Source organism: Haplochromis burtoni, unplaced genomic scaffold (genome assembly GCF_018398535.1).
Source record: "Haplochromis burtoni strain Fernald_Lab_line unplaced genomic scaffold, NCSU_Asbu1 Contig_145, whole genome shotgun sequence".
NCBI classification, from domain to species: domain Eukaryota; kingdom Metazoa; phylum Chordata; class Actinopteri; order Cichliformes; family Cichlidae; genus Haplochromis; species Haplochromis burtoni.
In genome coordinates this window covers 1,045,143-1,057,325 of record NW_024582506.1, presented here as the reverse complement: position 1 = coordinate 1,057,325, position 12,183 = coordinate 1,045,143, and the positions used below count along the sequence as shown (strand labels likewise).

General features: G+C 39.4%; 1 protein-coding gene across 10 annotated transcripts in view; it reads right to left on the bottom strand.

Moving 5' to 3' along the window:
- The window catches only part of LOC102304991 (adaptor related protein complex 3 subunit beta 2), a 59,484-nt gene that overhangs the window by 26,192 nt on the left and 21,109 nt on the right, over positions 1–12,183 (bottom strand). For all 10 annotated transcript variants that reach the window (XM_042224646.1, XM_042224647.1, XM_005931696.3 and 7 more), the window contains exons 7-15: positions 11,612–11,794; positions 8,263–8,460; positions 5,192–5,289; positions 3,598–3,652; positions 3,414–3,485; positions 3,254–3,316; positions 3,014–3,146; positions 1,902–2,011; positions 1,521–1,697 (exon numbers count right to left, since the gene is read on the bottom strand). In XM_042224646.1, coding sequence (XP_042080580.1) covers positions 1,521–1,697; positions 1,902–2,011; positions 3,014–3,146; positions 3,254–3,316; positions 3,414–3,485; positions 3,598–3,652; positions 5,192–5,289; positions 8,263–8,460; positions 11,612–11,794 — 1,089 coding nt within the window. The remainder of the gene's footprint in view (positions 1–1,520; positions 1,698–1,901; positions 2,012–3,013; positions 3,147–3,253; positions 3,317–3,413; positions 3,486–3,597; positions 3,653–5,191; positions 5,290–8,262; positions 8,461–11,611; positions 11,795–12,183) is intronic.

Sequence of the window (12,183 nt, the reverse complement as noted above, 5' to 3'; positions counted from 1 at the left end):
TAAGAAGATCTCCATCACCACTGGCTGAAATGCAGCCCCATACCATGACAGAGCCTCCATGATGTTTTACAGGTACTTGAAAGCAGTCAGAAACGAGCGCTGGACTGAAAATAAGTGGAAAAGAAATACCTCCAGAAAGCTGGAGAACTTTTGCTGAAGACCACTTCAAAAAACGACTCTTTAGAAACAGGAATTAGGTGTTCTCAAATGACTCAAGTCTGTTTGTTAAATGAATGAACACATTTTAAACACAGACAGACTTCCTGGTATGAAACTTTCACAAAGAAAAACCAAAGGCATGTAAATAACTGGATGCACTGACATGTTTCTGGTTTCATGGATTCCTGTAAGACCTCATCACGTTAAAAGAAAAAAACATAATTGGTGATAGGAGATTGGTGAAGGTTTGCAACTAGTCTGCAACTAATTTATAAGAAGACAGAGTCCCTGATTGAAAGCTTACTCAAATGATAAAGCTAAACTTGGTCTGCATTGCAGAAAAAATATAAGAGCACTTTTAATGAAGATATGCAGCGTAATGACTGTGTGAGAGCGTCACTGGCTTTATTTCTAGACTGCAAATTTACACAGTGCATAAGTGTAGGTGGCAACAATGTCCCAGGTGAGACTGGAGAAGGCAGGAAGAAGAGTGTGTGTGGACGCCACAGAGGTGTGTTTAGTGCGTTCTGTCACCTGACAGCAGCCTTGTTCACACAAACTAAATGAAAGCCAACATCATGCTCAGTCATTTATGCACAATACTGCAAGATCATTTTTAAAAACAACACGTTGGATATTGAATATAATCTCAAATGTTTCTTTTTTTGTGATGGTGATGATTTGAATCAGCAGACCTTGTTGATGTGTATTCACACTTATTATCAGGGAGAGGCAGCCAGACTATCACCATCCTGAATCCTCCCAGCTGCACCCTGCTGCTGTAAGCAATGAGCCTAATTTAATTAAAGATTAGATTTTGCCTTTACAACAGTGTCTTTGCTCACTAGCACAAATATCACTGCTGACTTGAATTTTCAAGACAAAGGGGATATTTGAGTAATTTATTCTGTGAAGTGAAATTAAATGTGTGAGTTGAAATGTTTTTATTCTGGATTAAATTCCTCTTCCTCTAAAATGTTCATACAAATGGGTCAGACTTTCCTTTCAGGTGTACCTTCTGCCACAAGTTTGTTTCTAATAAATTCAAACTTTTGGGGTTGAAACTGGTGTATTTATAACACCAAAACAAAACAACAGTCACCTTAAGGTGCTTTTATTGTAAGGTAAAGAATCTACAATAAGAGAGAAGACCCCAACAATCAGACGACCCCCTATCAGCAAGCACTTGGTGAAAGTGAGAAGGAAAAACTCCCTTTTAACAGGGAGAAACCTGCAGAAGAACCAGGCTCATGGCAGGGCAGCCATTTGTTGTGTTGTTGTGACCAATTTGTGGGTGAGGGAAGGGAGACAACAAAAGGACAGCCATAAATACTAGTGACAGAAAAACATGCCATTCCCACCTGTTTGGAGTTGGTCAGATATAGCTTGGCTGCCAAATTGATGATCTGAAGCTTCACAATGTCCTCTTCATTAGTGAATGACTTGGCCATCTTCCTTAGAACATCTGGGGCGATCTTAGGTACATGCTCACAGTATTCTCCAATCAGCCACAGGATACTTGCCCGTGCCATTGGCACCTGAGAACACAGGTTGATAGCAAACTAACACTGCTACTACAGAGGGATATGACTGGCAGAAACAGGTTTACCGTCAATGTAAACGGTGGTTCAAGAGCCCGAGTCAATTAGTGAACACTTAGTTGACACCTGGTTTATAATAATAGATACTGAATGAGGCATTGAGGTAAGCTACCATCTGCAGGTCATGAAAGAGACTCTTACCTGAATGTTGTCGGTCAGTTTCGCCATGTGCTTTATGATGTCGCTGTGCTTCTCTGGCTGCATCTGCAGCAGCTTCTTGATAACAACCACTGACTCGGCAACCACCAACTCTGCACAAAAGAAAGAAGAGTCACTCGTTGAAATCAGAAATGAACAATAAATACATACTTTTAAACATCACTACTGCTCCGAGTCAATGTGTGGAAAGTATTCAGCATTCATTTACCAGTTCATTCACACTAGAAATTCACACTGTTCACTTCATTCTGTATATTTGTTCAACTGTCATGACATTAAGACATGACCAAGACAACCTGCTGAAGTTAAAAACGAGCAATGCAGTGAGGAAGAAAGGTGATTTAAATGATTTTGAACGTGGTATGGGTCTTGATGCCAGACGTGCTGGTTTGAGTATCAGAAAGTGCTGATCCGCTGGGATTTTCCTGCATAACCAGTAACCTATAACCAAGTTACGCTGAATGCATAACACAGATGGGCTACAGCAGCTTCAGACCACAGCAGGTGACTGTACTGACACCCAAGAACAAGAAACTGAAGCTGTAATTCACACGGGATAAAACTGGACAATAGAAGGGTGGAAAAATGTTGCCTGGGCCGATGACTCTCCATTAATGAAACAACATTCAACAACAATCAGAGCATGAAAAATAACATGAAAGCACAGATTCAACCTGCCTTGTATCAACAGTTCAGGATCCTGGTGGTAAAATGGTGTTGGGGGATATTTTCTCGACACATTTTAATCCCCTTAGTATCAACTGAGCACCATTTAAATGCCACATCCTACCTGATTATTGTTGCTGGCCATGTCTACCACTTTCATGACCACAGTGTACCCATCTCCTGATGGCTGCTTCCAGCAGGATAACATGCCATCACACACATCAAACAATCTCAAACTCATATCTAGAACATGAGAACGAGTTCACCGTACTCCACAGTCATCAGGTCTCGATCTATTTGATTAGATTTTTTGGAATGTATTTTTCTCTTTTTACTTTTAAGTCTTGTTTTTGATGTTATTTTGCCATCTGTTCATACAATATGTACAGTTTAAAGAGTGTCTTATACTAACAAATAAAAAGACTCACCATCTCGGTTGGAGAGCAGCTGCACAAGACCGTTCAGACATGTGTCCCTCACCTCGCTGATGTTGGTAGCACAGCGACCAATGGCTTGGATTGTTGCAGCCACAAAGTCTTTATCCATGCTTTTAATATATGTCTGCCAGAAAAAAGCAGCCACTCTGCATATTAATTCATACAGGAAGACAAAGTTGGTTGCTGACTGACTGCTCTTCCTAAAACATGACTTATATTTTTTAATTGTACCTGAAATTCTCTGAGGATGGTGGAAATGTTGGTCTCGTTGGCCAGATTGGTTAGAACCTCCAGCTGCAAATAACAATAATAAGAATCCATCATGTTCTCATATCTCCACAAACTGCTAAAAACTTCTGACCATCTTCAAAAAAAGAGAACAGAAAGCAACCTTTAGGACTTTGATCTGAGTTGGATCTGTTGAGCGGATGTAGAAACTCTTCAGATATGGTTCAAACATCCCCTGTGACACACAAAGACAGGAAGAACCTCCGTGAAGCTTCGTTAGAATAAAAATACCATTTAAACACATAAATATAAAACAGAAGAAAACAGAAACACCAGCTTTAGCTCACCCGTCTCTTAATGGACATTGTTGCCACGTTCTGAAGAACAACATACTGGACTTCACTAAAAGAAGAAGACACAGAGTAAGTAGCGATCGAGGATTATTATCCTGATAATTGGTAATTATTTTGCTGTCAGAAGAAAACAAAATTTTTGTCTGAGACAGGCTAAGAAGCGAGGGACAAGGAGGAGCTTTCAGGAGGTCTCTAAAAAAATGACAATATGCAATCCTGATTCTTTCTTATCATCATTTCAACATCCTCATGACTTTTCTGTCACTGATCATGACTGAAATCACACCATCACAGACGCAGGACGCATGCATCAAGTGCATCGGCCATTAAATTGTTCCCCTGTTGTTATTTAACCCACTTTAGTGCCTTATTTGGGACCTCTCTCCATCAATACATGGCACTTTAAACAAATGAATTGTATTCTTTACCTGCATCTCTCAGCTTTTAAGTGATTGATAGAGTTTTTAGATTTTACATGGACCTGCTCTGACTTGTTCTTCTTCCCTTGGTATGTCATTACAAAAAACAAAAACCAACAAAACTCTTCTGCAGCTGTATCAAGGAAATCATTAGTATTAAGAGAAGTATTAAATTTCACCACGATTCATAAAGATGTTATTCTCACTTATAATTGAAACTGCTTGCAGTGCTTAGCCGCCATAGTGCTAACAGCTGAATTTCTAGCTTTAAGGCAGAACAAGTGGCATCTCTACGAGTTGTGTTTTCTGTTTATTTTAACTTTTTATTTGTCCGATCTGTCAGAAAGAACATATTGTTATTGCTAGTAACAGCTTCAACATCTGGATTTCAAAATTAAAAATGTTGAGGGTAATGTGACCTAGCTTACTTTTTCAAGCAATAATTCTTAATCTTATGCAAAAACTAAAAGAATTCCAAGAGACGTTTCACAATTGGCCTCTACTTGAAACTTCTGGCACGTTTGTAGCTACCCCTGTACGCCACAAAACGTAGCAAGTACAAATGTTTTAAAAACATTCCTGTTAAACATCAGCGCATTATTATTTAAGGCAGTAAATCCATGTGGTTATTATGCGAGCACGGACGCCACAGAGTCAATAGCAATAAGTCTAATGAAAGATAAGGTATGGTACAATGAATTTTGGATGACTCTCCCACAGAGAGAGATGCTGGTGTTTGGTCGCTGCTGATTGATGATCCCATTACAACACACCCTGAGCCACAGGACCACTTGTGCAATAAAAAGCTGACAGTGTGCAGGACTTACAGGCAACAGGCCACCGATGTGCGATCATCACTCCTCATGGTTTATGAGTTCATGCTTACTTCAGCTTCACTGGGCTCCCTGTTTAATTTTACTTTCTGCTTCTAGGCATTAGCGATCCATTTTATTACGCTCACTTGTTATTTTGTTGTCATACTGTTTTCCACTTTGCTGAGTTTTGTGGTTGTTAAATCTTTTTCCCCTCCCATTTAGCTGTGTATTTTTTCGACATTTCAACTTGTTTCCTGTTACTTTCTCCAGAGGGGAGGGTGTTTTAATTTTGGAAAATGGCGATACAGTGATTTGAAAGCAATTTATTTTGAAATTATAGACTGTAAAGCTCACCTGTGGCTCCTCAGGAGACGGACCAGGGCCTTGGCAATCACACCAACCTCCGCTTTAGGGGCCAGATGGAAATACAGCTGAGCCACAGCCATCACCACCTGGATTGTGTAAAGAATGAGAAAACAGAAACTTTTAAGTCTCACACAGTGACATAACCTCCCAATGTAAAAAAAAGCAAGAGGTGTAATGGTGAGTGTTGGGCCATTAATGAGTTTTGTTCTCTATTGAAAATTCATTCATTTTCAGCAGTTAATTACCAAGGCATCACTACCTTATGCTTATGTTGCACTGGAGATGACGAATGTGTTTGGATTTATTCTGCTCATGTGTTAAATATACATGAACAAACTAAAGCAAATACAGATTTGCTCTCTATTTACTGCTCTAGCAGTAAAAAGTTCATTCAAGAGGCAGGAGTTTTAAGATGCTCAATATGCATTGGAAACAGTTCTTACAAAGCAGAATTAATTGTGTAGATCCAATGCAGCATGTTAAAAAAACCAAAAGCGCATATGCACTGGAATGCTGACTGGTTGAAAAGTGGGCCTGAATAGGAAATGGAGCAATATTGGAGTTCCCCATGAAGACGACAAAGTACAAAAAAGCTCAAAAAGCAGCATGAGAAGCACCAAGAGCAGTGGACAGCTTTAATTGTTTCACTTTATGACAATGTTTCCTATGTTTTCACTCCTGTATGGTGACCCTGAGAGTTCAAATGCACGGAAACTTAAGAAAACACCAGCAAATAGAAAAATGCTGCGAAACCACAGAAAACACAACCAAAACTGAATAACAAACATTGGCTGTAGAAAAAACACAAAAACTCACAAAACACAAGAGAGGTTTTTGAATGTTTGTTATTACCCGTTTACTGTTAGCCTGTCACTTTCACAGCTGTTCCCAAAAAGCACTCCTTATATGTTTTGTGAGGTTTTTTTGTGACATTTTGGGGCATTTGTTCTGTTTACATTGAGTTTTATTCTAATTGTGTCGCAGACATCATCATTTATTCCACATATTTTTAACAATGAGTCCTGTTGACTCGACAACATGTAGACAATGGCTGGATCACACAGGACCAACGCACAACCACGCTAGTCTTTTGAGAGACAATAATGTTTGAGGCGTTCATAGGTGTGGTTGATTTCATGTGTAATTCACAAAACTTGCTCTGTTTTTAGTTTGTTTCATATCAAGCTCAAATGTTAATAGATTCTATAGTTCGGCATTAAATATCAGCTGTAAATTGCATGTCACAAACATTACTTTGCGGACCTGATTCTCCTCCTTATATTTCGTGGTTTGAGTTCTCACCTCTGCTGATAATCCTTTTTTTTTACACCCAAACCCAGTTCGCATTGGTGCAATGCGTTAGTAAATCTGGCCCTAAACCCTTTACAGGATGCTTCCTCATCAGTCAGTCACTTCAGCCACCTCTAAACAAGAACTCTGAACAATGTTGGGAGAATCAGGTCAGAGTATTGTCCTTGTCCTTTCTTATATGTAGCACACAGCAGAAGACAACTGGAAATGTTCTATTTGTTTCAAGAAAGGCAGCCGCATCGGTAGACACCTGAATCTCAGTTGATATTCATGAAAGGAGTTTGAATTGACACAGACCATTTCTGATTGTTTACTGGTAAATTTATGGGCTGTAAAGAGATGCAGAGCTGAAAAAAATGATAGTCTGTAGGTTTGTCACCATGAGACTAAGCTTCAATGCTGGAAACTTTAAAGTAAAAAAGACCAGGTTGTTGGTCTGCATCAAAGTCAGAGCAGTCAGACTGGAACCAATGACACTTATTCATACCTTCATCACCTCTAGACTGGACTACTGTAATTCTCTCTATTTGGGTCTTCAACACTCGTCTCTCCATCGCTTGCAGTTAGTCCGCTTGCTGCTGCGCGTCTTTTAACAGGTGTTAGAATGTATGAACACATCACTCCAGTTTTAGCAAATTTACACTGACTCCCTGTAAAATATTGTATTAATTTTAAGATTCTTTTACATACTTTTAAATAATATGGCGCCTAGTTATTTAAATGAATTCCTCAACATGTATGACCCCAAAGGAGCACTGAGATCATCTAGTCAGATGCTTTTAGCACAACCAAGGTCTCGATTGAAACATAGAGGAGATCGGGCCTTCGCAGTAGCAGCACCCAGACTCTGCAATAATCTGCCGGAGGAGTCTCGTACTTCAGAGTCTATTCAGTCTTTTAAATCGCATCTTAAAACTCACTTTTTTACTTTGGCTTTTAATTCAAGTTCAGTATGAGTACCATCAGGCCTGTTTTATGTTTTTATTGTTAATTCACTGCCTTCTTATTTATCTATATTTGTTTCTCTATTTTTTTTCTTGTTTTTAACCAATTGTGAAGCACTTTGGTCAACTCTGTTGTTTTTGAATGTGCTATACAAAGACATTTTGAATTGAACAGAATTTGAATTGACTGTAGAAAACTTTATATACAGTCATTGGTTGGAACTCATACCTGCAAAAATGCAACTGTATGAAGTCATCACTGGAAAAGGAAACTATTTGGTTTTCCATTTCATTGGTTTGATGCAAAGCAGGTAACCACATAAAGAGCAATTACAGCTCCATGATTGACTTTTCCACTTCATGCAAGATAAGCGAACACTTGTTGGCTCAGGAATGGGAAAAGTGTTTCATATTTTATTTCACCACAAGAAACCAGCTCGCCTGCAGCAATACAAAGGTTGGATAATGTGTGTGACGGCAGAATTTCACAATATCTAACATGGGTCAAAACAGGCTACTCAAGGTGACCACAGCAGCACTAATGCATTGTGATGCTTTATTAATTTCCTTGGGGAAATTGCCCTCATTTTTGAGCAAGAGGTCAGCTCAGATTAAATGCTGTACACAAGGACACTTACCATTAAAATGCTTAAGTGTCAGAGGCTTTGTAAGTTGAATGAAGACCTCATCTACTCATTAAGAAATGATTTTAGAGGGCACAGCCACTTTCCATGGTAGTGAGTCAATAGACTGAGTTTTACTGCAGGAATGTGTGTGTATAATTCAAAAGAGCAGAGGTCTCACAGCTGCGTTGCGGCTCTGCAGGAGCGGTTTGGTATTCCTTAGTAGCAGTCGGTGGTCTGGATCCATCACATATGGCTTCCTCTTAGCCATGGCAGCAGCCTCGGCCTTCTTCTCCTTCTCCTCTTCGTCTTCATCCTCATCTTCATCTGAGCCGTAGAAGGTCTTATCGCCGCTGCCTCCCTCCTCCAGCAGGGACTCCTGCAGAGAAAGTGATTCTTGAGGAGTGCTTTCAAGTTATAATAAAATTTTCACTGCAAGATGCAAGTAGATGTATACTTAAGAGTTCTGCTGTCTCATCCTTCCCAATTCAAGTGTTTAATCCTAACTTCTATGGCCACTGTAGGACTAATGTGTCAGTTAAGAGAGATAAAAAGCATTAAATTTACACCCCTTAATGGCTGTGGCCAGCCGGCATGATCTGATATTGTTTGGATCACATCTTCATCTGCCCCAGAGTTTTCGTGTATCTCTAGAAGGCTGTCAGCCCACGCTTTACCTTAGCTGTCAATGCTGTGTGAGAGGTGTCTGCATCTATTTAATCTGGAAAAGGCTATATAACTTTGTGAAAGGAGTTTAAGGTCAATAAGTCAGAGAAGCTCCCGTCTGACCGATGACAGTGATACTGGGTTGAATTGTTAAGGATACTTGAACTTTTCTGTGTGAAAGACTGCTGTTTTTGCTACTGTTAACCTGTTAGCCTCTGTTAGATACTGTTAGCTGCTGTTAGCCGGTGTTAGTAAAACTGTTGTTGTAGTGGACGCAATTTTTTGGGACCCTAATGCTTAGGGAATAAACTCATACAATGTGAGAATGTAATCAAACTGTTTATCAGATGTATATTGAGCTTCAAATGTATCAGTCTGATTTTTATGATACTCAAGCTTATCATTAGCTACCATTATGTTAGCTTAAAACTAGCTGCTGTTGCTCTTTAGCTGGCTCTTTTCGTCTGTTGACTGCTTATACTTGAGCCCTCAGTTCATCATCTGTATGCTTTTAGCTCCTCCTCTCTTTATCCTCCATTTAAGCCAACTTTCTGCTGATTGGCTGCCCCTTGCAAAAACATGGTTTGCTCTCATCGATATCACAACGAGGCAAGAGCAGAGAATGTGTCTGAAACTGAGCTCAAAGAGCAGTCTGGGGTTTTGGCTCACATGGATTACTTGGACCTTACATGAAACTTCAGCCATGTTTAACCTTCGAGCGACCAAATGTCTTCTTGTTAGAATGGTTTCATTAAATACTTTTATTTTTATATCTTCTTCTTAAGTGAGTTTGTACTGAACCTACGCTGTTTCCTTTATATATGAGACATATTTCAAGATATTCTAATGGCACCCAATTTGGTTTTTAATGTTTTTTATGTTAGGACTTAGAAAATGTAAATGATATAAGACAAATTATATTATTTAGACATACCTTGCATGTTATCTCTTGCAAAACAAACCATCATTTCAATAACACTTTAAATCTTGAGTTCCGTTTGAGTGAATTATATATGCAATATGCAAATATACAGTAGAAAAACTACACTGATCAACAACAAGTCATGGTCGGGGTGTTTTTTTCCCTACTTTATTGTCTCCATTTAAACCTACATCTAAACAATTCAATGCCAATATAAATTTTATAGCTGCAGATATAATTATACAGCTGGTTTGGTAGTTCACGATCTCATCGCTGCACTTTGCAGATGATGTGGTCCTTCTGGCCTCATGAAGAACTGATCTCAGTTCAATTTATTTATATAATGTCTATTGCCGCACGGTGCTTTATATTATAAGGTTTTAATAGAGAGCAACCCCCACAAGATAATTCTTCACGAGCAAGCAGCTGGCAACAACTCCCTTTAACAATAAGAAACCTCTGCCAGACCCAAACTCAGGGAGGGGCAGCCACCAGGTTTGTGTGACATACATATCAGTCTTGTTCACAAGTCGGGAACAAAGATTAGCAATAGAGTGTGGAGCTCTAGTCTCTATCATTCAGGAGACTAGAGGACTCAGACTAGAGGGACTAGTCCTCCACACTGAAAGGAGCCAGTTGAGGTGTTTTGGACATATCCTACTGTGAGGAGGCCCACGATATGCTGGACAGATTATATCTCTTGGCTTTGGCTTTAGTAATGTTTCAGTGTCCTCTCAGAAGACCTAGTCACTTTTGACAAAAATAAGTCAACAGGTGTGTTTATAAAAACTGATAAATATACTGAAATCAGGTGGCAGTGAGAGAGGAAAATAAATGACAGGATGATTGTACCACTGCACAGTCACAGTAGTAGCTAATGTACCTATATCCCTCGGGATGAATAAAGTATTCTGATTCTGATTCTGATATACACCTCTGCTGCACCGTAGTCACCCAATATGTGATTCATATGCAAATTAGAAAGTAGTGACAAAACATAATGGCTAAACTTATTTCTAGGGTGGTAAGTTTGCGTGGAGCGTTGCAACAGGCAGTGATGAAGCCGGCGATATTTTGTTTATATTATGTACTAAAATTCATCGATACAAGTAGAGTCTGCATGTTAGGTGTTACTGCTCCTCAGTATAAATTCACGTTTCTGTAACACACAAATTAGTAATGAAAGTATTCGATGAGACTCTAACCTATGAATCTCTTATTTTACCTGTTCAAGTGTGAACATCTGCTGCTTCTCTGTTTCTTACTTCACTCTCAGTTAAATAAAAACTGAAGACTGTCAGACTGAGGAATTGGTTAACCCAAGTGCAAGCAGAAAACTTGATGTATTTACAGAGAGTGAAAAAAGGCCACAAAAGGCTGTACAACAATGAAAAGAAAATGAACATCTCAAAATGGTCAATAAGATTAAATCCCTTAAACTGAGAGCGTCAACGACAGAACGCATGGCAATCTGACAAAGACAGACTAAACATACACTAAGAGGAAAGGATAATAAGGATTAGATGAATCAGACTTTTTAAATTCTCGACCGTGATCTCATGAACTCTTCCACTGAAGTCAAGTCAACGTGATTAGGAAAAGGAGGTAGAAGATTGGAAAGAGCAAAGTTGGAAATTGGAAATATTTTGGACTGCTCTTCAGTTACTCACCTGCACCTACAGAATAAATTTGCACAAGGAAGCGAGCTTAGGTTAGGTAAGGAACACTTGAACCAAGTAGGGTGGGAACAGATCGAAGGCGGGAAGTCACAACATAGAAAACCACATTCAAAAAGTGAAAGACGGACAAGGAAAAAACTCACATAGAACCGAGAATAACCAAGGATAATAAGAACAGTTTCACATTAGTCTATATGTTACTCATCAAAAATGTAACAGCTGTTGGCCTGCTTGCTTTCTCGTGCTGTGTGTTGCTTACTTACATTGATGTTTGGGTTGAGAAACTGCGTTCTGGCGTAGCGGGTTAGCATGTTGATGATGACGACCTGCCCCCACTCCTCAACATCAATCAAGAGATTACACAGCTTCCTGTAGTTCTTGTGGATTAGATCAATGCGCTCCGGACACACCTCTTCAAAAGCCATCACAACGCTTCCTGCCACCAGCTGCAGTGCATTTCAGACCACACACATTAAGATAAAGTTCATGAATCTTCCTTTAGGAGGTTACAAGTTAGCCCTGTGGATTTTAACAATATCCATGCATTGTACAATTAAATCTTCAACGGTACAAAAAACCTGTAACTACTGACTGACTTCTGCAGTCTGTTTCTGGTTTTGTTGCATTTCCCAGAGAAAGAGCTAATGCAAAAACTGCAAGGTGAAAAAGGAGACTGGTTAAACAAATGATAAGCCTTGAAACAACCGGGGCATTAAACGCAATCTGGTGCTGTGCACAGCAGCTGGTCCCTGATATTTTGTGCACTGTGTGGTTTGCAAAATTGTATTTATCTTTGCTGGAAATAAAATCTGGAGAAAACACTGAATCAACAAAG